Consider the following 25,668-nt stretch of genomic DNA (forward strand, 5'->3'; position numbering starts at 1 on the left):
ACTTAAATTACTAAAATGAGGCATCAAAGAGTAAATATTATTACCAACCATACAGAAACTAAAAGGATTTAAATGGAATATGATGAACAACTTCATGCCAACAAATTAGACATCACAATACTAAAACTGAGACAAGAATAAAGGACAACCTTCAGATTTTCTTTAAAACAAGAGACTGGCCGGGTGCGGAGGCTCACGCCTGTAATCCCAGCACTTTGGGAGGCCGAGGCAGGCGAATCAAGAGGTCAGGAGATCGAGACCATCCTGGCTAACACGGTGAAACCCCGTCTCTACTAAAAATACAAAAAAACTACCTAGGTGTGGTGGCGGGTGCCTGTAGTCCCAGCTACTCCAGAGGCTGACGCAGGAGAATGGCATGAACCCAGGAGGCAGAGCTTGCAGTGAGCTGAGATTGCGCCACTGCACTCCAGTCTGGGCGACAGAGCGAGGCTCCATCTCAAAAAAACCAAAAAACAAAAACAAGAGACTTAAACCGGTAAGGTAATAGAATCAGTTCAGTAATTGAAACTCTTCCCACAAAGAAAAGGCCAGGCCCAAATGGCTTCACTGGTGACTTCTAACAAACACTTGAAAAGGAATCATACCAATACTAAACAGAATCTTTCAGAAAATAAAGAAAGGAATAATTTCCAACTTATTCTGTGCAGTCAATATTACCCTCATACCAGAGTCCGGGAAAGATGGCACAAGAAGAGAAAACTGTGGGCCAACATCCCTCGTGAATATAGGCAAAGAAATCCTCATGCAAGGATTAGAAAATAAGATCCAGTGACACTTAAAGAGGCTTATAAACCAAGACAAAGTGGGATTTACCTCCCAATGCAAGGATGGTCTATTATCTGCAAAGTAGTTAATGCAATATACCACATGATTAAAGGATGAAAAAATAAAGGACAATAAAGAAACACCATATATGATTACATAAGTAGTACCTGATGAATTGAATGTCCATATGCAGGTTCCTCAAAAAACTACAAATAGAACTACCATACCATCCAGCAACCCCACTACTTGGCATTTATCCAAAGGAAAGGAAATCAGTACATTAGAGAGACACCTACACGTCACTTGTTTGTTGAAGTGCTATTCACAATATCCAAGATAGGGAATTAACCTAGGTGTCCAACAACAAACAGATAAATGGATAAAGAAAATGGGGTAGTTGTATACTGATAGGACAGGAAACGGAAATACTGGGTAGAAGAGGGCAGTTTCCTGGCAAAGCCCCACCCTCAAGCCCAGATACCTGTGGCCCTAAGTGAGAAAGGGCATTCCTGGTTTTGTGCCCAAAAAGTTGTCTTTTAGCCCACATGCCTGCATCCATATAAACCCCGGACCCCAGGACCCAGAAGCAGACCAGCAAGCCAGCAGACCAGCAAACAGACAAATGGCAGAACAACATGGCAGAGAAAGGGAGAAGAGGAGGAACATCTGAACGCTGAGAGGAGTTCGGCTGGGGGTGGTCAGAGAGGAGTCCAGCCACTGGACAGCCCAAGTCCAGGGGAGGATCACCTTCCCACTCCAGTCTCCATCCCAGCTCCACATCCATCCCACTGAAAACCACCTATACCACTCAATAAAACCTCGCATTCATCCTTCAAGCCCATGTGTGACCTGATTTTTCCAGGATGCTGGGCAACAGCTCTGGATCTAGCCCTCTGTCCTTGCGAAAAGGCAGAGGGTCCATTGAGCCTGTTAGCATTCAAGTCGTCTGTGGACAGCAAAGCTGAAAGAGCTTTGTAACACTAGGGTTGCAGGCACCCACCCCTAGACACTACTGCTGGTTCGGAGCACAAAGCACTCACCCCAGCCTCTGCACCTGCCTTTCTGCATGCTCCAGTCCCACAATGGGTTTGAGCAGCAACAGAACAGGGGAGCCACACTCATCAAACATCCTGCAAGGGGAATCAGGGAACTCTCCCATTTCAGCACCACAGGATACTATTCAGCCATAAAAAATAATGAAATTATGTCATTTGCAGCAAACATGGATGAAACTGGAGGACATTATGTTAAATGAAGTAAGTCAGGAGGGAAAGCTTAGCACTGCATGTTCCACCCGTGGAAACTAAAAGGAGTTGATTTCAAAGAAGTAAGAGTAGAAGGAAGAATAGTAGAGGGTGGGCAGAGTAGGAGGAAGGGAGAGGTAAGAAGAGATGTATTAAAACATACAAAATTCCTGCTAGATATGAGTAAGTTCCTGTGTTCTACAGCACTGTAGCATGAAAACAGTTAAAAATATATTATACAGTTGCAAATAGTTATTGCAAAGGAGGTTATTGAATGTTCTCAACAGAAAGCAATGATCAATGTTTGAGTTAATGAATATGCTAATTACCTCGATCTGATCACCAAGTTGTATGTACCAAAACATCACTATATATCCCACAAATATGAATATCCCATTTATTGTCAATTAAAAATAAAATAAAATAAAAATAAAATAAAAAATCTTCTTCAACAAAGAAGTGACAAAGGGAACTTCCTATACCTGATTAACAGTGTCGATAAAGAACTACAACAAGCACCATCTTTCATCATGAAAGCTAACAGCTTCCCCCTAAGATCAGGAGCAAGGCAAGAATGTTCGTTCGCTTACACTCAACAACGTGTTTGAGGTTCTGGCCAGTGCTATGAGGTAAACAAACAAATGAGCAAAACACAACCACCAAATTTTCCTCTACCCAAATCAGCATCTCAAATCTCTCTGGAGATACTAAAAATAATTTTCACAACGTTGTCTATTATTTTCTGAATTCTTTCTGTTTCCTCTGGGTCAATTGTTCTATTTGTTGTTGTTCTGTCTCATTCATGCTTTTGGGTTTTCTTCAAATGAGTGCTGAGTCCTCGCCCCTCTTTCCATGCTTATGAATGAGGTATATGTAAATGCTCTATTGCAGTTACAGAATTCTGTGTTCTCCAACACTTTCGAGTTTTTACATGAGAAGACAGACTGGAAGGCCTTGGAAAGCTTGATGGCGAGTTCCCAGACGTGAGGTCCTGGTGCCGTCTCTTCCAGCTTTGTCCGTGGACTCTGGCACAATGCTGAAACAGAAGTTTACTGGAACACAGTTTTCCCCCTAATGTAGAAAGAACAGCATCGTGAGGAGACAGAGTCTAAAGTGAGCAGATCTGTCTCAGATCCAAGAGCTGACAACAGAGCCATGTGTGTGATCCTGGAAACACCACAAGTTTCTGTCTCCCCACAGGTAGGACGAGGACAGCACTATGACCCGTCCCCAAGTGCTTTGAGGACTCGATGGCCGAGTGCACTCGCAGGGCCTGGCAGAAAAGTTGCTCCACTGATGAGCGTTCCCTTCTCCCTCCTTCCTTCAGTGAAGAAAAGGCACAGCCCCTGTGGGCACTGCTTCTAGGGGGTGACTGCCACGTACTCCGGGTCTGAAAGGTTTAAGGTTTTGCATTGCCACAGGTAAGTGCCATTCAACATCTGGTCACCATCTCTAAGGGAAGGAGGGTGGTCAGGCCTCTGCACCCGGACTCCAGTCACTTCATTTCATGGCCGTAAACTCAAACTGTGTATTTTGTAGCCCTGCTTCATTACTTGTCTCTGAAATCTCTCTGAGTTTATCTGTGTGAAAGGAGAAGTCGTTTCCCACTGCCGATATTCCCTGAGACAGCAGTTTTTAGCTACTGGCTGGGAAGTGGATGAAGCAGTGTTCACAGACCTGGGAAGAGGCCTGGGCTGTGGGACCTCAGGCCCAATTATCACTACCCAGAGTGTCCTGAGGGCACCCCCACAGGATGCCTGTCTTGTCACCCTGAGCGCAGTGGGAGTCGATAATGAGCGGCACCTCTGCACTCCCGCAAAGCCCCAGAGGTGCCCCTACATCTCCCTGTCTAATGTCAAGCCATGTTCTACTTTGTGACTTAAAGTGGAGCAGGACAGATCATAAACACTTGCTGAATGGTTGAGAACCTCCCATAAATATTCTCAAAGTTAGTCATAGAACCTGTTCCTGGTACTATCACAACCTTGAAGGTAAACTGAACGTTTCCCATGCCCTTGCAAACCATGTGTCAGACAGGCCGACCTCTTTGGACCTAGGGAGTCTCCTTCATAAATGCCAGGGATGCACCTGTCTTAAGAAAGTGATTGGGGAAAACACAGCCAGCCACCCAGTGCCCAGGAGCTCCAGCAAGGGAAGCCCCGCTCAGAACCAGGGCAACGAGGGGGCCCTGCTGCGACCCAGGACAATGAGAAGGCCCCACTCCGAACCAGGGCAGTGGCTTTCTGAAAACGGCACTCTCTGGGAAACAGCATCCATTCGCTATAAACCAAGTGAAGCCATGTAATACTCAAAGAAGTTAAAAATCACATTTTTTTCTTTTTTTTCTGAGTAGAACTGCCTTCTAGAAAGAGCTCAGATCAATATTCACTGTTCTATTGTTTCAGTAGTTGTCATTCTGTTCAATTAGATGATCTGAAAAAAAAATGATGCCAAAAGTCTACGGTTTTTGGCTCTGTGGTTGTAGTACTGGCACCCAATTTGTTATCACTTCCCTGTATCGTGACCTTAAGCAGTCCTTCCCACACTGACTGAGCTTGGCTGTGTGACTTGCTCTGGTCAATGAGATAGTAACATGCAGGACACAGGCACATACTTGACAAGCCCTTGCACAGTGGGCTCCACCTCTCTGGCTGCCACACGATGAAGCCTGGGACAGGATGGGTGACTGCTGGGTGATGCAGTCACCTCTGTTACTGCAGCCAGCAGCCTCTGGCTACCCAGCCCATCACAGCTAGCTATGGAAAAGTGAGTGGGCCCAGGTGAGACCAGCAGAACAATCACCCAGCTGAGCCCAGCTCAATTGTCTACCCTCAGAAATCATAAGCTAAAGAAAGAGTTGTTAAGGCACTGTGTTGTGGGGGTGATTTGTTATGCAGCAAATGCTTACCAATACATGACCCTTTATTATTTAGTGGAATGGAGAAAAGAGTAAACCAAAGAACAGCTACTGCATGTTCAATGACACTTCCAACCAGTCATTAGTATTTTGTTATTTACAGAAGAATGGAATAAAAAGCACCATAGCTATATTGTAAGAATGTTTCTAAGAAAATATCTTTGTTTTCAGAGAAAAGGGACCAAGTTAACCACTGTGGTGAGGCTCTGAAATCCTCCTCGGCATCCTGAACCGCATATAGAAGCAACAGCAGCTGTAATGTGTCTCCATCCCTTCCGCTCAGAGCCTGTGGGAGGGCCATTTCTTGGTCCAGGTGAGCTCCTTGGATGTCGACCGGAAAGTCTCACTAAAGTGCCTAAGAAGCAGCTCGATTTGTAAACAACTGGCTGTTCCATCGATGTTACTTTAGGAGTGCCTTTTGTGGCCAAGGTATAAATGCCAACATGCTCCATCTTACGTTATAGTCAAAAGTCACTAGAAATATTAATACAGAGTAGGCACCATTATTATGACTAAAGATTCTTATTACTGTATTATTAAAAGAATTCTTTTTGATGGGCTTCCACTTTTGCTGCTAGATCAGAGGAGCGGGACTGGGTGGGAAAGTTACCTCCCAAGAAGTATACTATATACTACTTGTCAGAGCCTTGGACCTACTAAGGCAGATAAGTCTGTGTCTGCCTCCACCCACTTCCTAGCTTTTATTTAAGACATTGTCTCTGAGTAGATTTCAGACCGTTATAGGGTTCCAAAACCACATCTATTACCTGCTGAAGCCACTGTGTGAAAAATCATTGCAATAAAATGGATTCAGTAATTGATTGACAAAAAAGTGGATTCAGATATACTATAAATTTTTTAAAAATTACATGAAAATATTGGTTGTGTTTATGTGCAAGCTCCATCAGAAGCCCATGTGAGTTTTCAAGAAGGATAAACAATTCTTTTGAATGTAGTCCATTGTGAAGTACCAGGAGGGAGGCTAACTGAGGACTAAGAAGATTTGCTGCTCACCTGCTCTCCTCCCACCTGCTCCCCTCCCACCTGCTCCCCTCCCACCTGCTCTCCTCCCACCTGTTCCCCTCTCACCTGCTCACCTGCCACCTGCTCCTCTCTCATCTGCTCCCCTCCCACTTGCTACCCTCCCACCTGTTCCCCCCCATCTGCTCTCCTCCCAGCTGCATGAATGCAATCGGGGTGGGGCGGAACCCACAGGGGTGAGAAAGAAATGATGGAGACATCCAAATGTCTTTTTCAATCTAGTTGGTTTCAATCAACCATCCCAAGCCTTCTATCACTGGGGCATATTGTGTCCTGGAGGGGATTTTCCAAAAACCCTTAAGAAAGCTGAAAATCCTCTGCCAGCCAGTTTGGCCCCCTGGGGGCTTGGGAACATCTCTGATCCCTTCCTTTCTACCCTCTCATCTCCATTAAGGACAAATTTCACCTTTTAGATATTTCTTCACCATTTCTAATGCTGTCCTTATTCTCTCTCACCTGCCCTTATGACAAGTCCCCCAAAAGAGGCAGGGGGCACATCCGGTTTAGTCCTAGCACCAGGCTGCCTCCCCTCTTGCCTCCATCTCCTCTAGATCCTTGTCCCACTCTTGGCCAGAGCAGCTCCTGAAAACACAGATCAAGATCTGACCACAGCCCTTCTGCATGAGACCCTTCCATGGACCTGCATGGTCACGTGCAGGTGCCAAGGCCTCCTCCTGTGATTCCGAGGTCCTCCACATGACATCCTGCTCACTTTGTGTTGTCTTGTGGATTAAATGTTGGCGCATTCTGGCTCTTGGTTACTCTAACAAATCTATTCAGGCTCCCCAGCAACATGGCCTGTGTGGTGGGGCACAGCAGTGACCCTGAAGCAGAGGGGACAGATGCTCTGGGTGGGGCCTGGCTCTCCAGGCTCCAGGCCCACCCCTCCAAGGGCTCCTTCTTGACTCTTTGGTGGGTCCCTTCTGTCTTACATGTATCTGAGTTTGTGACTCTGCATAAATCCAGTCTCCCTTAGGTTGCTGATAAGGTGCTGGCTGATGGGACCCCCCTCCCTCTCCAGCCTGTCTCCTCCCCGTCCTCCCCATTGACCTCCGCATTTCTGACCAGTTCCTCTTCCCTGCAGATCTCTGGAACTGCTGCCTCTGTGCTCCCCAGGTCCTCTTGGACTGGAATTTCTCTGCCAGCTCCCCTCAAGCCTCCTCTTACTAATCCTCAAGATATAGCCGGGGGAGGGCTCCTGCCTGTGTGATGACTTCTGAACCCTGCATTGAGCTCAGGGCCCTAGCCCCTCTTCAGAGCTGATGGGGTATTCCGTCCCCATAACTCCTGGGGCTGCGTTTTCGTGCATTCGCTTCGCTAATTCCACTCCATGCGGGTCGGGCAGTATTTATTTATACTTTGTTGTCAGCAAAGCCCTCAGATCTTGGAAAACAGTAGACAGGGGCAGAGGCTTCTGAACAGAAGCCAAGCATGCTCCCAACTTTCCACAGCTGCATCATGAACACCCTCCCTTCACAGGTGTCACCAGAGGGCATTAGGACCTCCGCAGGTGCCCAGGCATCACGTCTTGGTCCTCTTCCATGCTACGACTCTCCACTCCCTGCCAGTGGGCTTCCCAGGCTCCACTGGCTGGGGCTGCACTGAAGTTTCCCTCTCCATTTCTGATCCTCCCTCCTGACTAAAGCCGGATCTCTTGGCTCCTGGTTCTCACTGAGGTCTCCAATCCTGATCCTCTGGTCTCCTTGGCCTGTCACTCCCTTGCAATTTCTCCAGCCTTTCTATCAAGCATGGGTCCCATGGTTGTGGGTCTGATTCGGCTCCAGACTTCCTCTCTCTTGCTTTCTCCTGCCTCCTCCACCTTCCAGGCAGAGTACACCTTGCCAAGAGAGCCTCACCTGCTAAAGATGGTCCCACATGGCTGGAGAAAGTCACAGAGCCCTGGGTCTGACCAGATCTTCACACGAACTCATACTGCAGCTGGGCAGTTTCTCCAGGAGTCTTTTCTAGAATGGGCACTTCCCCCAGTTCACTGCTCTAGACTGTCTGCAATCTCCTCACACCCCAAGAGCTTCTCTGGCTGTGCTGATACTCAGCCAACACGAACCCCTCCTTTCCTTCCTCTTCAACCCAGAGTGCTTGAAAGTTTCCCTTACCCCACCCTTCTCTTCTCTCCCAGGCCAGCATGCGGACTTCTTCTGAGAGGCCAGCTCTCACACATACGTGCTTGGAGTACAGCTCCTGCCTCCCCAAGACCACTCTCCAGCCGCCGGCCGTGATCCTGAATTTTCCACTCTGAACATTTCCTCTCTACTTACAAAAATGTTCTCACCTACCTTAGTGAAAAACAGACATCCCCTCCCCCTTTGGCCACACACTGCCTCTGAAGGTCAGACCTGTTCGGCGGTTTCCTCCCCCACCAAACTGACGGAAAGCCTGGCCCAAGTCTCCCTGACATCGTGTCCTGGGAAAACATCCCTGGCCTCACTGCAGCAGAAAGTCTTGGAGTACATGGGCAGCAAACCGCTAGTCCATGGCCTGCAGCAGCTGCTCTCACCCTGTCACCCAGTGCTGCCCTGGGGGCCCAGTGTGCCACATACTCAGCAACCACTGTGCCTACCATGCTATATCCAATGTGCAATGTGCACATCTCTGTGCATGTAATTCAAATGCTGTCACCTGCCCTCCAGTCCTCTAAAAAAGTCAGCTTATCTTCCCTTTAGGCTATCAGTACCTACACTTTCTTCCAGCTTGGTTCAGCTCTAACAATCTCTCAGTAGTAACCGTGGAATGCAAAGTCAAGGAACCACAGGTGACAGCAGAAACACCTCCCAAAGTGTCTCCCATCCAGTACATTTCCAGCCTCATGTGGCTCTGGGATCAAGCATTCCTCCCTCCTCTTGTCAATGACCTCTCTGTCTCATGGGATGAGGGACAGCAGGGAAAACTGATGTACCCACCAGCACTGCCTTCTGCAGCCCCATCTGACAGCCATTACCTGGGGTCATCTCATACCAGAATCACTGCTGAAGTGTCCCTGGCTTTCTGTTAATCTAAGTCTTTCCTCTCCTTCTATCTTCCACAAGCATTCAAGAGTGAAGGGCACCAAGACTGCCTTTGGTTTCTGCATTTTTGCACACTAGCTTCATTCCCTAATTTCCGGGCTACAGTGTATAGGCATTCATGGCTCCTGCCCACCCTGGAATCCCCGTCACGCATTCCTAGAGGGCCTCTGACAAACACATCCTCTAACCTCCAGCTCCTGGAACTCCTCCTCCTCCTCCACATCGTAGGACAGGGTATGGATTTTTATGTCATCAGCTGAGAGGTCGATGAACTTCCCATCGGGGTACTCGAGGCTGTCTTTGGTGGGTGACCGGTCCTCGATGAAGGTGGTCTCACAGCAGTCGGTGGCCACACCGTCCCCCCAGGAACGCAGCACGCCCTCTGAATACAGGATGATGTTGGGCCTGTAGCGGGACTCCACCGACTGCTGCAGGGTGTTGGGGTCCAGCAGCTGCTGCACCGGCTCACTCCTGGTGCTGTCCAGGCTGGCCGGCACTGGGCTGGCCCCCACCCGGTGGCTCTGGTACTGGGGCGCTGGGTAAACAGATACCAGACCATCTCTGCTCTCGGCCATCAAGTTTCTGGTGTTAATTAAGCCATTCCTCTTGCCAGCATCACTGATTTTACTGTGCACCAGCATGCTCTTCTGTTCAATGATGCCATCCATGGTCCTCTCTCTCTGGCTAGGCGTCAGGCTGGTGGGCTGGGCACGTAGGTCACACTTGTCTCAGGGAACCCATTTCTCCTGGAGGAGGAGAAAACAGAGATGAGACAAGAAAATCGCACTTAAAAACAAGCTAATCACCCAGACCCACATTGTTTCAGACTGTACCAATCAGCTGATAAACACATAGTAACTGTGAGAGATAGACAAAATGCAGTCCTACCTATTCAGTGAATGTTAAAAAGGATCTGTTGGGGTAGCTAGCCAGAGGTAGCAGAAATTGATTACCTGAATCTCTACAAAGTCTCTGCTTCCAAATGAAGGAGACTGCAGGAGCTGGCTCCCTTGCAGCCTAGAGGAACCTTTGATTGCTAGCAGACATCCTGAAACCCACGGGTAAACGCAATCACATTAGCATCCGACAAGTCCATAGGAAAACAGAACTGCAAATCTGTAATGGGGATTAGCTCTTCCCAGGTACATGGCTATTCATTCAAGCAGGAAATTATGTGATTGCAATAATCCCTACTTAGTGGTGATCTTGAGGCGTCAAGTCCCAAACACGAATCCGCTACTGAGGCATCTTGAGATAGGCACAGCTTGGTCTCTTAGGGTGCTCTCTACAGTTTGCCACTCAGAATTTGCTGAGAACCGGCAGCATCAGCACCAGCTGGGAGCTTGTTGGAAATGCAGAATCTTGAGTAGCACCTGCATCTACTAAATCAGAATCTGCATTTTAACATGATCCCAGCTGATGAGTCTGCACATTAAAGCTGAGGAGGTGCTGGGCTACAGTGTATAGTGCAAGTTTTGGCCTGCTGAACAAGTTGGCTTGATTTTACAACCGATTATTTACTAAATTTTAAAATGTACTCAAATTGTATCAAACTGTTTTTTACAGAACAACTTTTTTCATATTGAAGTGAATTTTTTTCAACTTTGAGTACCATAAATTATGATACGTATGAATGAAAGGTATCAAAATTAGTGAAATTTTATTTCTGTCATTGCCACATCCTTCGATATCTCTTTCAACACAGGCTGGTTTGTCATATATATTGTCTTTGCTTCCTAATTCCCATTAACTCATTTCCTTCCATGTTTGCTGGTACCCACTCCCACCTGCTTAAAGCGTTTCCCTGGGCCTCAGTTCATCCACTCAGAGATGAAACTGGGTTGATGGGAGGAGACAGAATGCCTCTGATGAGGCTGCCATCTGGGGTTATCCACATGGCTCTGCACCAATGCACTCTGGAGTCTTGCCCCAGAACGGTGCTACTGTTCTTCCAATTCCCTTTATAACTTTTGTGGGATTTTTAAAAAATTTTTTCTCAGTTGACGATATTCAGAACCAGTACCTACAGAGATGAAAGCCTCCTGCCTGACCCTTTATTTCTGCATAAGCAGTCTCTACTATGTCTAAGATGCTCCCTTCTCTTGACCAAATGTTTTCTGGGCTGCATCAACCACTGAGTTCCCCGTGTCATCTTCTTATAAGACTTGGAGTCTGGTTTTGAGCTTGGCAGAGCTTTAAATGCATCACTGGCCAATCATGCCCCACCTGCTTCTTTATCGAGGAAGGGAGCTAGAGGAGGAGACAAGATGAAGAGGGGCCTCTGTGGCCTTGCATTTGAGTTCCTAGTTCTTAGTCTCTTTATCACCATTGTAAGAACTCTGCTGGGGAGTTACTAACATGCACACCTAACCATGAGTTGGGGTGAATATCAGGTGAATGGGAAAATTGAGGCATTGTGAAAGGAAAATAAAAGTCAGAAAGTAGGTATGCAACATATTCTATACAAATTTTATGTTATATATATATATATATATATATACATATACTTTTTTTTTTTTTTACTTGGAGACTGTCACGGTATAAAGAACACTTTTAAGAGTCAGGAGGCCGGGGATTCAGCCCTAGTTTTGCTACTAAATATCTGACTGTGGGCAAGTGGCTTATGAAAGTGGAATTATTAATAGGGTGCTTGAGCAAGAAAAGCTTTCAGGTCCCTTTCAGCTCTATGATTTTTTACGTCTTAGTCCAAGAGTTCTGGGGTTTTATGGTAATAGATAAGAGATTTTTCACAAAATGGCTTCAGTGGTGAATTGTAGCAAACACTTAAAGAACTAATACCAGTCCTTCTCAAACTTTTCCAAAAAAACTGAAGAGGAGAGAACACTTCCTAAGTCATTCCATGAGATCAGCATTACCGATACCAAAGCCAGACAAGACACCAGAGGAGCATTACAGACTCATATCCCTTATGAACACTGATGTAAAATGCCCAACAAAAATACTACTAAACTGAATTAAGTGGCATATTAAAGGAATCATATACCATGATCAAGTGAGATTTATTTCTGGAATGCAAGGAGGGTTAAAATTATGAAAATCAATCACTGTAATACACCACATTAACAGAACGGGAGACAAAGATATATGATTATCTCAACTGACATAGAAAAAGAATTTAATGCTTTTCTACTAAGCATTTCTGGAAAAGCATTGATGCTTTTCTCTTTCATGGTAAAAACATGAAACAAACTAGGAATAGAAAGAAATTACCTCAACAAAATAAAAGCTATATTTGAAGTATTTGAAGAAATCCACAGTGAACATCATACTCAATGGTGAAAGCACCCATAAGATCAAGAACAAGGCAAAGATGCTCACTTTTCTCACTTTTATTGAACACTGTACTAAAAGTTGTAGCCAGAGAAATTAGGCAAGAACAAAAAATAAAAGGCACCTAATTGGAAAGGAAGAAGTATGATCTCATATATAGAAAACCCTAAAGATTCCACAAAAAATCTGTTAGAACTAATAAATGAAGTGAGCAAAGTAGCAGGATAAATGTTAATACACAAAAATCAGCTGCATTTCTATACACTAACAATGAAGAATCTGAAAAGAAAATTTTAAAGAATTTTAAAATTCATTTACAATGGCACCAAAAAGAACACAATACTTCAGAATTAATTGAACCAACGAGGTGAAAGACTGGTACAATGAAGTCATCAAAACATTGCCGAGGCAGGGGGTGGTGGGTCATGCCTGTAATCCCAGCTCTTTGGGAGGCTGAAGTGGGCGGATCACTTGAGATCAGGATTTCAAAACCAGCCTGGCCAACATCATGGTGAAACCCTATCTCTACTAAAAATACAAAAATTAGCTGGGTGTGGTGCCAGGCGCCTGTAATCCCAGCTACTCATGAGGCTGAGGCAGAAGAATTTCTTGAACACAGGAGGCAGAGGATGCAGTGAGCTGAGATCATGCCACTGCACTCCAGCCTGGGTGACAGAGCAAGACTCCATCTCAAAAAAAAAAAAAAAAACTGCTGAAAGAAATTAAGGAAGACATGAATAAATGGGAAGAGATTCCATATTCATGCATTGGGAACCTTGATTTTGCTAGGATGTCAATACTACCCAAAGTTATCAATAGATTCAGTGTGATCAATAGCAAAATCCCAACAATGTTGTCTGCAGAAACAGAAAAACCCATTCTAACATTCACATGGAATCTCAAGGAGCACAGGCTGGACTTAGAACAAAGTAGGAGTACTCACACCTCCTGATTTTAAGACTTACTACAATGGCACTAGAATCAAAACAGTGTGATATGGCATAAATACACATATATGGACCAAGTGAATAAAATAGAGAGCCCAGAAATAAACCCTTGCTTATACAATCAAATGATTTTTGACAAGGGTGCCAATACCATTCAATAGGGAAAGGACATGTTTTTCAACAAATGGTGCTAAAAACTTGGATATCCACATGCAAAAGAATGAAGTTGAACGCTTACCTAATACCATATTCAAAAACCAATCCCAAATAAATCAGTCACCTAAATGTAAAATCTAAAACCATAAAACTCTTAGATGGAAACAGGGCAAAAGCTTCATGACGTTGGACTTGTCAGTGATCTCTCGGACGTGACACCAAAAGCAGAGGTAACAAAAGAAAAAACAAGTTGGACTTCATAACAATTTAGAAATTTTTGTGCATCAATAGACAATATCAACAGAGTAAGAAAGTAAGCCACAGAATGGGAGAACACATTTGCAAATCATGTATCTAATAAGGCATTAACACCCAGGATATATAGAGAACGGCTAAAACTCAACAACAACAAAATCTGATTCAAAAATTGGCAAAGGACTTGAATAGACATTTCTCCAAAGAAGATATACAGAGGGACATGGATGCAGCTGGAAACCATCATTCTTAGCAAACTATCACAAGAACAGAAAACCAAACACCGCATGTTCTCACTCATAGGTGGGAACTGAACAATGAGATCACTTGGACTCGGGAAGGGGAACATCACACACTGGGGCCTATCATGGGGAGGCGGGAGGGGAGAGGGATTGCACTGGGAGTTATACATGATATAAATGATGAATTGATGGGTGCTGACGAGTTGATGGGTGCAGCACACCAACATGGCACAAGTATACATATGTAACAAACCTGCACGTTATGCACATGTACCCTAGAACTTAAAGTATAATAAAAAATAAATAAATAAATAAATAAATAAATAAAAGATGCTCAACATCACTAATAATGGGAAATGAAAATCAAAACTGCATATGAGATATGACCTCATACTCACTGGGATGGCTACTGTCTTTTAAAAAAACAGAAAATAACAAGTGTTGGTGAGGATGTGAAAAAACTGGAATCCTCGTGCACTGCTGGTGGGAATGAAAAATAGTTCAGTAGCTTTGGAAAACAGTATGGCAGTTCCTCAAATAATTAAAAATAGAATTACCATATGGTCCAGAAATTCCACTTCTGGATATATACCAGAAGGAGTTGAAAACAGGGGCTTGAGGAGATATTTGCATGCCATGTTCATAGCAGTATTATTCATAATAGTTGAAATGTGAAAGCATCCCAAGTGTCTGCGGATGAATGGATAAGCAAAATGTGCTATCTACATTCAATGGAGTATTGCTCAGCCTTAAAAAGGGAAGGGAATTATGATATAAGCCACAGCATGGATGGACCTTGAAGACATTATTCTAAGTGAAATAAGCTACTCACATAAAGACATATGCTGTAAGATTCCATCAATATGAGGTACTTAGAGTCATCAAAAGTACTCAAAAGTCATCAAAAGTGTGGTTTCCAGGGGGTGGGAGTGGTGTGAGGAGTTATTTAATAGGTGTGGAAGGAAAAGGGATATAGAGATAGATGGTGGTGATGGTTACACATTGTAAGTGTACTTAATGCCACCAAACTGTACACTTAAAAAATTGTTAAGATGGTAAATTTTATGCTAACATAATAAAAAATTAGAAAAACTCAATTAAACGGAACTAAAATCAAACATAAAAAGAAGAGCTATCTATGTGGAGATTCATGCTAAAGTATTTACAGATGAAATAAAAGATGCACAGTCTGGGACTTGTTTAAAATCATCTGGATTGGAAGGAGAAGTGCACACCATACCAAGAAAACAAGACTGTGGGCTGACCACTGATCATCTCAGTTGGAATTCTCATCTGAAATTCCGTGACAGCAGAAAGTCAAGGAATCACAGGTGACGGCAGAAACACCTCCTAAAGTCTCCCCCCCAAGTACATTTCCAGCCTCATATGGCTCTAGGATCACGCATCCCTCTTTTATCTTGCCAATGACCTCTCTGTCTCATGGGATGCGGGACAGCAGGGATCCCCGACGAACCCACCAGCACTGCCATCTGGAGCCCCATCTGACAGCCATTACCTGGGGTCATCTCTGACCATCTTTGATCACTGAAGGAGGAGTGTATACCATACTGAGAAAACAAGACTGGCAGCAGGAGTGATGAATGAAGGTATGTTGTATACCATACTGAGAAAACAAGACTGGCTGTGGGCTGACCACTGAAGGAGAAGTGTATACCATACAGGGAAAACAAGGCTGGCTGTGGGTTGACCACTGAAGGAGGAGTGTATACCATACAGGGAAAACAAGACTGGCTGTGGGCTGACTACTGAAGGAGGAATGTATACCATACTGAGAAAACAAGGCTGGCTGTGGGCTGACCACTGAAGGAGGAGTGTATCATACTGAGAAAACAAGGCTGGCTGTGGGCTGACCACTGAAGGAGGAATGTATACCATACTGAGAAAACAAGACTGGCTGTGGGCTGACCACTGAAGGAGGAGTGTATCATACTGAGAAAACAAGGCTGGCTGTGGGCTGACCACTGAAGGAGGAATGTATACCATACTGAGAAAACAAGACTGGCTGTGGGCTGACCACTGAAGGAGGAGTGTATCATACTGAGAAAACAAGGCTGGCTGTAAGCTGACCACCAAAGTTGGCTGATGGGTGCACATGATCCACTATACAATCCTCTCTCCTTTCATGTGTGTTTGAAATTTTCTGTAATAGAGAGGTTTGAAGAAATCGGCAGGCTAAGCTGTGCAGGGGAAGTGTTCCAGGCAGAGGCAGCAGCGTAGGTAGTGTTTGGGAAGCAGAGGAGGAGACCAGAGAGATAAAGTTAGGAGGGTGGGTCTCATTTAGAGGCTCTTAGTAAGCAACAGGCTTGTGGAAGAAAGGCTTAAGTGGGATGTGATTATCAGAGAGGCAGTTCAGGCAGATGGATGTGTGAGGAGCATGAAGAATGGGTACAAGGAGAAGCACAATAAGCACTGGCGATGTGGACAACTGACAAACATGGTGGTCCTCTACTGCTCAACAGGCTTTCAGGCAATAAGAAGGGTGTGATGCCCCACAGGAAACTTTGGGGTCCATGATCCAAGAGAGCCCCAATGATGGTTCCCTGCTTTGTGTATTGTATTTGAAAAATGGGTCATGAAGGACAAAATGTGTAGCCTCATCCCACAGCTGGAGGATTCCATATTCAGCAGCTCACACCACAGGGTCCTCCCTGCGGGACATGGGGGGCCTGCGACTGCGCTGGCAGTAGGAGTGGCGAATGAAAGTGCGCTGGGGCTCTCACTTGCCCCTCTCAGGTACAGCCACTCCTCCAGGCTGTGTGTGGAATGCTGTTCAGCTTGGCTCACCTGAGTAAGCAGCAAGCACCTTGAAAACCCAGAGGATATTTAGGAAGGGCATACCCGGTTTCTAACACAGAGGTGGCTGTGGTGCCTGAGGCTATCTCCAATATGCCTAGGGAGAGCTCCCGGCCACACAGATGGGGTGCTTCTTAGTGCCTTGAAGGAGCTGGCCCAGGGAGGCGGGTCTCCTGAGAGGGGTGGCATGGACACATTCAGCGGGGTCTTTCTTGCTTAGAGAGTGTTTGAGGAACACAGCAAGACTCAGGATGCCCAACTCCTCCCTGCCTCTGGAGACAAATGTCCATTCAGAATTGGCCTCTGAGTGCACTGACACCCACAGGGATGTGGCTGCCCAGTAATTTCACTCGTGGCCACACTCAGACATCGCCTCTTTTTGGAGCAGAGTTGGTCATCCGGGCTCCCATGCTGCCCAGCTCAGGCCTGGGTGACAGCACGGCCATGCCCCTCTGGTTCTGCTGGGGACAAGGCATCGCGGCTGCACTGCAGGCTCTCCCATCACAGCCATGATCTCAACCATCCTTGCAGTTCTGACCATGCGTCCTGTGCAATTCACCTGTTCCACTAGCACTTGATGACTAACGAAGTGATGTTTTGCTAACACCAGCCACAAATGAATCCTAAAATGTGTGTGTCAAGAACTTCATTGATGAAAACAAAACATGACTCTTCATCAATGAAGAAAAATTACTTGTTTAAGTCAGTACCCCAGTGAAAGTTGTCAGAATCAAAATGGAGTCAGTAACGTTAAGAAAACCCTGACAAATAGAGCCAGGGGAGGCCATGAAGAGCGGGTTCTCATGCTTGTATGCTTAATAACAAAACAAGACTACAAAACCCACAGCATTTTACACAAAAAAACACTTCTGCAAGGACATCTGCCCAGCAACTGCCCGCCCAGCCTCAGAGTGGTGTCCTCCATGTTATTAATCTTTGTAGCCAAGGATAATTATTTCAAAACAACTGCGTAATCTTCATCATCTTTTTTTCATGAAAAACCTTTGTCTTCCTTTACCTCCCTGAATGTGCACATGGTTTACTATGGCATGTGTGTTCCCATTGCAAAGCTTTATGCCCAGATAAACATCTTTTCTTTTAGAGAGCTTCTCTCTGTTTATGATTTAAGGTTGACACCTAGAGAGATGTGTAATTTAAAAACCCATCCATCTTGGACTAAGTTATTAAACCCTAGTAGCTTTTCTTGATTTATAAATAAACCTTTCATTTAGGAAGGAACTATTCTAGCCAGAAATTCAGCAGCACTTAGGAGGAAAGCACATTGCTGTACATTTAGTGATGAGGTTTGGATTTTCATCAAGCAATTTCCCAGAACTTCCCTTTGACATGAAGAGCTACCCCTGTGCTCTCACCAGGAGGTATCTGCACACAAGCCAGCAGAAAACATCAGCAAATAACTATGGTCCTGCTTCAGAACTGGCAAGGGTTCCCATCTCATCCCTATCTTAACTCAAGGTAATGGCCTACTGAAACCAAGACCAGAACATCTAAAGAGCCACTGTTTCCTTACGGCTCTGCATGTTGAAAGCTTCCTAAACTTAAACCAGCAAACACCACCCCGCACACCAAGTGACAATCATCTCTCAACGCAAGTGAAAACCATCCAGGGGTTGGTGACAAAAATACTCCAGCTGGGCAAAAGCCAACTCTTCAGAGCAGAGGTGGCCTCAAGTCCTAATGCAATGTCACCAATAAAAGTTTCAAAACACAACTCCCTCTCTCAAACCCAGGGAAGAAAGGAAGCCCGTCCGTGTCCAGCCCCTACCACACCACGCATCCACCTGACAGGCACTTACTGGGCACCTACCGTGTGCAGGCAGTGTGTAGTGCATTGAGTGCGGGGGTGTCACTGGGGACCTAGGTGACCACCAGCAGGGACCCTGCACGCAGCACAGGAGAAAGAATTTTTTGAACGAGCACCAACGTGTGACCAGTGGGCAAGACAAAGCTGCCTTGAGGGGACAAACACAGGGCACAATCACTTGTGAGGACCCAATGATGGCAACCCCTGAACGGGTGAGGAGTTAGCCAGGGCCAGACTGAGGGACAGTGTTCCGGCTGGGGAAATCCCCGCCCAGCACACTGGGCCTTGAGGCAAAGGCCAGCAGAGGTACCTGTGCAGAGGCTCAGGAAAGAGGAGAGGGAGGGCACAGGCCCAGGCGGAAGCCCTGGGGCTTGTCCTGACAACCTCAGGTGTTGCGGGAAGTCAGGGACCCTGAACGGAGGGGCCAGCTGAAGCCGTGGCAGAAGAACATAAATTGTGAAGATTTCATGGACATTTATGAGTTCCCCAAATTAATACTTTTATAATTTCTTATGCCTGTTTTTACTGCATTTCTTATGCCTGTATTTACTGCAATCTCTGAACATAAATTGTGAAGATTTCATGGACACTTGTCACTTCCCCAATCAATAATTTCCTATGCCTGCCTTTAATCTCTTAATCCCATCATCTTCTTCGTAAACTGAGGAGGATGAATGTTGCTTCAGGACCCTGTGATTGTGTCAACTGCACAAATTGTTTGTAGAGCATGTGTGTTTGAACAATATGAAATCTGGGCATCTTAAAAAAAGAACAGGATAACAGTGATGCTCAGAGAACAAGAGAGGTAACTCTGAACTGGCCACCGGTGAGACGGACGGAACAGAGCTATATTTCTCCTCTTTCAAAAGCAAATAGGAGAAATATCGCTGAATTCTTTTTCTCAGCTAGGAACATCCCTGAGAAAGAGAATGCGCCCTGAAGGTAGGCTTATAGATGGCCCCTTTTAACATGTGCAGTCTTTCATGGTCAAAGCCGAAGGGATGAAATAAGCCCCCGTCTCCTGTAGCACTCCCAGGCTTATTAGGAGGAGGAAAATTTCCTCCTAATAAATTGTGGTCAGACAGGTTGTCTGCTCTCAAGCCCTGTTTCCTGATAAGATGTTATCAACGACAATGTGGGCCGAAACTTCATTAGCAATTTTAATTTCACCTCATCCGGTGGTCCCGTGATCTCGCCCTGCCTCCATTTGCTTTGTGATACTGTATTACCTTGTGAAGTATGTGATCTCTGTGATCCACACCCTATTCGTGCACTCCCTCCCCTTTTGAAAATCGCTAATAAAAACTTGCTGGTTTTACGGCTCAGGGAACATCATGGATCCTGCCGACATGTGATATCTCCCCCGGACACCCAGTTTTAAATTTCTCTCTCTTGTGCTCTTTTCGTTTATTTCTCAACCCAGCCGAGGCACTTAGGAAATAGCAAAGAACCCACGTTAACCATCAGGAGCAGGTTTTCCCGATACTCAGGAGTCCAGGTGGGATCTACAGGCTCCAGGGCCTTCCCTGAGTGCCTGACAAGGGAGGGGAGGGTTGGAGGCTATGAGGAGGGAGCCCTTGTGCTTCTAGCTTAGGCCCTCGGATTTAGAGAAAGGGATGATGATAAAGTCACATCAACCAGGGGGCTGATACAGTTTGGATGTCTGTGGGTTCCAAATCTCAGGTTGAAATGTGATCCCTTGTGTTGGAGGTGGGGCCGGGAGTGAGGTGCCCTCCCTAGGGAAATGAGTTCCCGTAAGAGCTGGTTGTTGAAGAGACTGGGACCCCCTCCTCTTTCTCTTGCTCCACCTTCATCGTGTGATTTGCCTGCTTCCCTTCACCTTCTGCCATGAATAAAAACCTCCTGAGGCCTCACCAGAAGCTGAGCAGATGCCAGTGCTGTGCCTTGTACAGCCTGCAGAACCATGAGCCCAAACAAACTTCCTTTAAAAATAAATCATACAGGCTTGGGTATTCCTTTATAGCCATGCGAAATGGACTAACACAGGGGCTGAATCTGTGGGTGCCCCACCCCGTGCCCTGGCTCCCATCATCCCAGGAACTGATGGTGCCATCATGGCTCACATATAGGTCAGGCCAGGCCAAAGGGGTTATGGCGCCTGGTGCAGCCTCAGTCAGTGACAGTGAGAAGCTGATGGATCAGCACCCAGCACCTTTGTCCTGGGGTGGGACGGCTCGGAGGCTAGTGTTTCACACTCCCCCAGCGCCCCCGAGAGATCAACTTGCTGTATAACACAGCATTTGTCTAAGGACTTCCCTCCCTGGTCCTTGATTGGTGTTTCCTGGGATCCCCCCCTCTCCCACATTCTCATCCCCAGGCTTGTTTCTTGGGGACAAACCCAAGGCATCAGACTATTGTCAACAAGCCTGCGAGGTGTTATCACAACTTCCGTATGGACAAGAAAGCTAAGCAGGCCAACTTGTATGTCTGTAAACCCACAGCTCTGTAAATATTACTAGATGACTGCAATTCGTTTCTGTGGTCAGAACTGGAGAAGGTGGTAAATATCTGCCTTCACAGATCCAAGCAGAAACCACCAGAAAGAGCTGGAAGCCCTCCAAGCCTGCAAGGAGGAAGGTAATGTGCCTACATGGACAAACACTTCTTACAACAAAAATTAGAAACAGGCCAGGACAGTTAATTCTTTCTGCAAACATATAAGCTGCCTGATTGCAGGGAGAGCACGTCTTGGTGTCCTCAGCTCTCTGGAGATACTCCTCAGTACTCACTGGCATTCTGGTTCTCCAGAGCAGTCTCAGAAGGTGGAGTAATCTAAGTCTGCCCCTGAAAGATGGATTCTCTCCCATGTGCTGGGGAACAGTTAGCTTTCCTGGCTTCTGAGGCCCAGGAGAAGGAAGACTCAGACCCACCAACCCCTTCCCAAGAAAATGACTGCCCCAACAACCTCCAGGATGCGCCCTGGTGGTGTCTTTTGGATTCCACAAGGTCCTAAATTCTAACAGTGGTTGATCTAAATGCAGATAAAAAAGATGCAAAGAGAAATAGGTGGAGATTGAGTCCAGGCGTTTCTGACTCCAAGCCTTATAGTCCTCATGAAGCAGAAGACCCCAGGTCTCTGTTGGAAAGCTGGGGAAACAGCTCAGGCTGCGAAGCTGTGCATGGACGCTCATGGCTGAAAGGCTGGGAGTGCAGGAAGATCCCAACTCTGTTGCTTTCTTTAACTTTGATTAGTATTTTCATTCATTTTTTAAAATAATTGCTTTAGTGGGATATCATTTGCCTGCCATGAAATTCATCCAAATTTAAAGATGTATAATTGAGTGAGGTTTAGTATATTCACAAAGTTGTGCAACCCTCATCACTGTCTGATTCCAGAACATTCCTGTCACCCCATGCCCATGATGTGGTTCCTTTCCCCAGCCCCTGGCAAACACTGATCTACCTTCTGTCTCCATGGATTTGCCTATTCTGGACATTTCATGTAACTGGAATCATACACTATGTGGTCTCTCATGACTGCCTTCTTTCACTTGACATGATGTGTTTGAGGTCATTTCTTCTCATGGTGGGATAATACTCCACAGTATGGAAGCACTGCATTGTGTTTACCTTCACTGTGCTTTCATTTTGCGGGGAAATGGTGGTTGCTATCCTTTAGCTCTTGTATAATATGGGGCTAATTATGATTACAGCTCTTTGGCTGAATGGTTGATAAGACAGTGTGTTCTTTTTCTGGCAGGTATATAGTGAGAATAAAACTATCTTAAAAACAAAGCCCTCAGTGGGTACCTCTGGGATGAGAGAATGGCATTTTGTGTATGGCCTGGAACACAAACACATAGTAGATGTTCTGGAAGCAGAGGCAGGGTCTCAGAAACATTAGATGGACCAGACAAATCCCGTTGGAGGCAGCCTCTGTTACCCACTGATGGAAGAAAACGCTGCAGGCTGGGCCTGCTTACTCACTGCGAAATAGAAAAACTCAGTCCCCTAAACACAGCAGATGCTCTTGCATGCTGAGCGTCCCATCAGAATAAGCCAGCACACGCAGAGGCCACCTTCCCCACCAGAAATGGGATCTGATAAATTTCATGCTCAGCCTGCATGCAGTACACACAGCACACACCTTCTGTGAAGAAGCCCAGCCTGCTCCAGGGGGAATTACGCATTGTAAAAGTGACAGAGTTATACATGGACCTATCCATGAAGAAATTAGGATTATTCATTACAGGTAGCATTTTTTTTTTCAAACTTGTCTCTAATGTTTAATAGATGGTTTTGCTCTGAGGAATTGGCTAGAAAAAAATCCAGTGAATGTTTTGGGAACCAGTATTGCAAGTGCAATTATTTTCAAACAAATGCATGAATAAAGAAATACAGAAAAACTGGAGTACCAAAACTTTCTCTTATTAGTTTTCCTTTTTATCTGAACCTGCGAATAAGTCTAGATTTTTTAAAAAGTCTATGTCTTGCCCACCCTACCACCCACCCATCTCCCTTTCTTAAATATACCTACTCCTTTCACAGAATGACTTAAAGATCTGCACTGTTGGTTTACGATTTGTTACTGTATGGAGCGGAAGGAACTTCACAACATAGTATTCCATGTCCATCCCTGTGTTGCTAATTAGAAACCTCAAATGCCAATTATATTGTGCAGTATCAGTCACATTTAACATATAAGACCACCTGTGTAGCAGCCTCTCCAAGTAGAAACAGAATGAAGTTGGCTATCTATGCAACTGAAGGAGAAAATAAAACTAATTGAAGGCCAGGCATGGTGGCTCACACCTGTAATCCTAGCACTTTGGGAGGCTGAGGCAGGAGGACTGCCTGAGCTCAGGAGTTCAAGACCAGTCTGGACAACATGGTGAAACCCCATCTCTACTAAAATACAAAAAGAATAGCTGGGCGTGGTGGCACGCGCCCATAGTCTCAGCTACTCTGGAGCCTGAGGCAGGAGAATCGCTTGAACTCAGGAGGCAGAAGTTGCAGTGAGCAGAGATTGCACCACTGCACTCCAGCCTGGGCGACAGAACAAGACTTCCGTCTCCAGAAACAAAAACAATGCAAAAAACAAACAAAACCCCCCACAAAACTAATTGTAGTTTCATTTAGCCAGAGTGTTTGGCATGTTTGACAGGTATGGCTGCTCTTGACCCTTCTTATACAGCTCAATTTGGCAAGGCATTAGGAAGGCACCGGGGGCTGGGTCTTTCCCAAACCCTAACACTGTTAGAAGTCTTTTGTGTAAATAGCGAAACTTCCCTACTGCTAAGCGAATGATACATGTAATTCACCAAGGCCCAAGTGTAGAGAGAAAAGAGCTGCTTGCAAATCCTCATTAAAACAATTAAAATTTGCCTTTAGCACAAACACACAGAAAAGCCTGTGATTTGGCAGTGGAGAGAGTTAATGAAGCATTTGGGACTAGATCAGTTATTACTATTTAGCATTTAAATGGCACATTACAATTGCAAAATGCTATATCACCCTATATATCATTTTTGGTGGCCTGGGACTTCCTGTTCACAAAGCCAACCCAAACTTCTGCTGGTGAGTGATGCTTTGCCATAGCACAGCACCACTGGGACACAGTCCACAGGAACTCCAAATCTGATTTATAAGCACTCAGACATGTATAGCAGATATGATGTGATTTTGGAAACAAGGAAACCTTTCAGGCCATTGCTGCTTTTAAAAGTTGTGCCAACTCCCTGTAGCTTTGTGAGTCTCTGCTTCCTTTTTACGGATAATGTGGAGGGAGGCAGCTTCTTCCCCTGTGACGCTGCCATGTCCACCATTACCAACTCCACCACCCTCACCATGACCACCATCTCCATTATCTCCACCATCACCACCACAAGCATCACTACCTTCACTACCCCATCACCTCCAGAACTTCAATCCCCATAGCAATCAGCATCACTGCCACAGCCATTGCCATAATCACCACCACCAGGAGTACTGTCATCATCATCACCACTCTCCCCACCACTGACACCATAACCAGGAATACTACCATCACCACCACCATCATCATCCCCACCACTGACACCATCACTGTGAGTACTACCATCACAACTACCATCACCATCCCCAACACTGACACCATCACCACCATCACCATCCCACCGACACCATCAACAGGAATACTACCATCACCATCTCCACCACCGACACCATCACAAGGAATACTACCATCACCATCCCCATCACTGACACCATCACCACCACCATCACCATCCCCACCACTGACACCATCACCGGGAGTACTACCATCACCACCACCATCACCATCCCCACCACTGACAGCATCACTGGGAGTACTACCATCACCACCACCATCACCATCCCCACCACTGACACCATCACCGAGAGTACTACCATCACAACTACCATCACCATCCCCAACACTGACACCATCACCACCACCATCACCATCCCACCACTGACACCATCACCAGGAATACTACCATCACCATCCCACCACTGACACCATCACCAGGAATACTACCATCACCATCCCCACCACTGACACCATCACTGGGAGTACTACCATCACCACCACCATCAACATCCCCAACATTGACACCATCACCACCACCATCACCATCCCACCACTGACACCATCACCGGGAGTACTACCATCACCACCACCATCACCATTCCCACCACTGACACCATCACCAGGAATACTACCATCACCATCCTCACCACTGACACCATCACTGGGAGTACTACCATCACCAACCCCACCACTGACACCATCACTGGGAGTACTACCATCACCACCACCATCACCATCCCCACCACTGACACCATCACCGGGAGTACTACCATCACCACCACCATCAACATCCCCATTACTGACAACATCACCGGGAGTACTACCATCACCACCATCAACATCCACATCACTGACACCATCACCAGGAATACTACCATCACCATTCCCACCACTGACACCATCACCGGGAGTACTACCATCACCACCACCATCACTGTCATCATCTCCACCACTGAAACCATCACCGGGAGTACTAGCATCACCACCACCATCACCATCCCCACCACTGACACCATCACCAGGAGTACTACCATCACCACCACCATCACCATTCCCACCACTGACACCATCACTG

The 25,668-nt window shown here is 46.0% G+C and overlaps 1 protein-coding gene across 4 annotated transcripts in view; it reads right to left on the minus strand.

Moving 5' to 3' along the window:
* SYNDIG1 (synapse differentiation inducing 1) overlaps positions 1–25,668 on the minus strand; it is a 200,446-nt gene that overhangs the window by 117,925 nt on the left and 56,853 nt on the right. For all 4 annotated transcript variants that reach the window (XR_004052917.1, XM_030915892.1, XM_030915894.1 and 1 more), the window contains exon 2: positions 9,200–9,757. Coding sequence is in view for 3 of the 4 variants with exons in the window: in XM_030915892.1 (XP_030771752.1) it covers positions 9,200–9,679 (480 nt within the window). In the remaining variant the exon portion in view is untranslated. The remainder of the gene's footprint in view (positions 1–9,199; positions 9,758–25,668) is intronic.

Source organism: Rhinopithecus roxellana, chromosome 13 (assembly GCF_007565055.1).
Source record: "Rhinopithecus roxellana isolate Shanxi Qingling chromosome 13, ASM756505v1, whole genome shotgun sequence".
NCBI lineage: Eukaryota > Metazoa > Chordata > Mammalia > Primates > Cercopithecidae > Rhinopithecus > Rhinopithecus roxellana.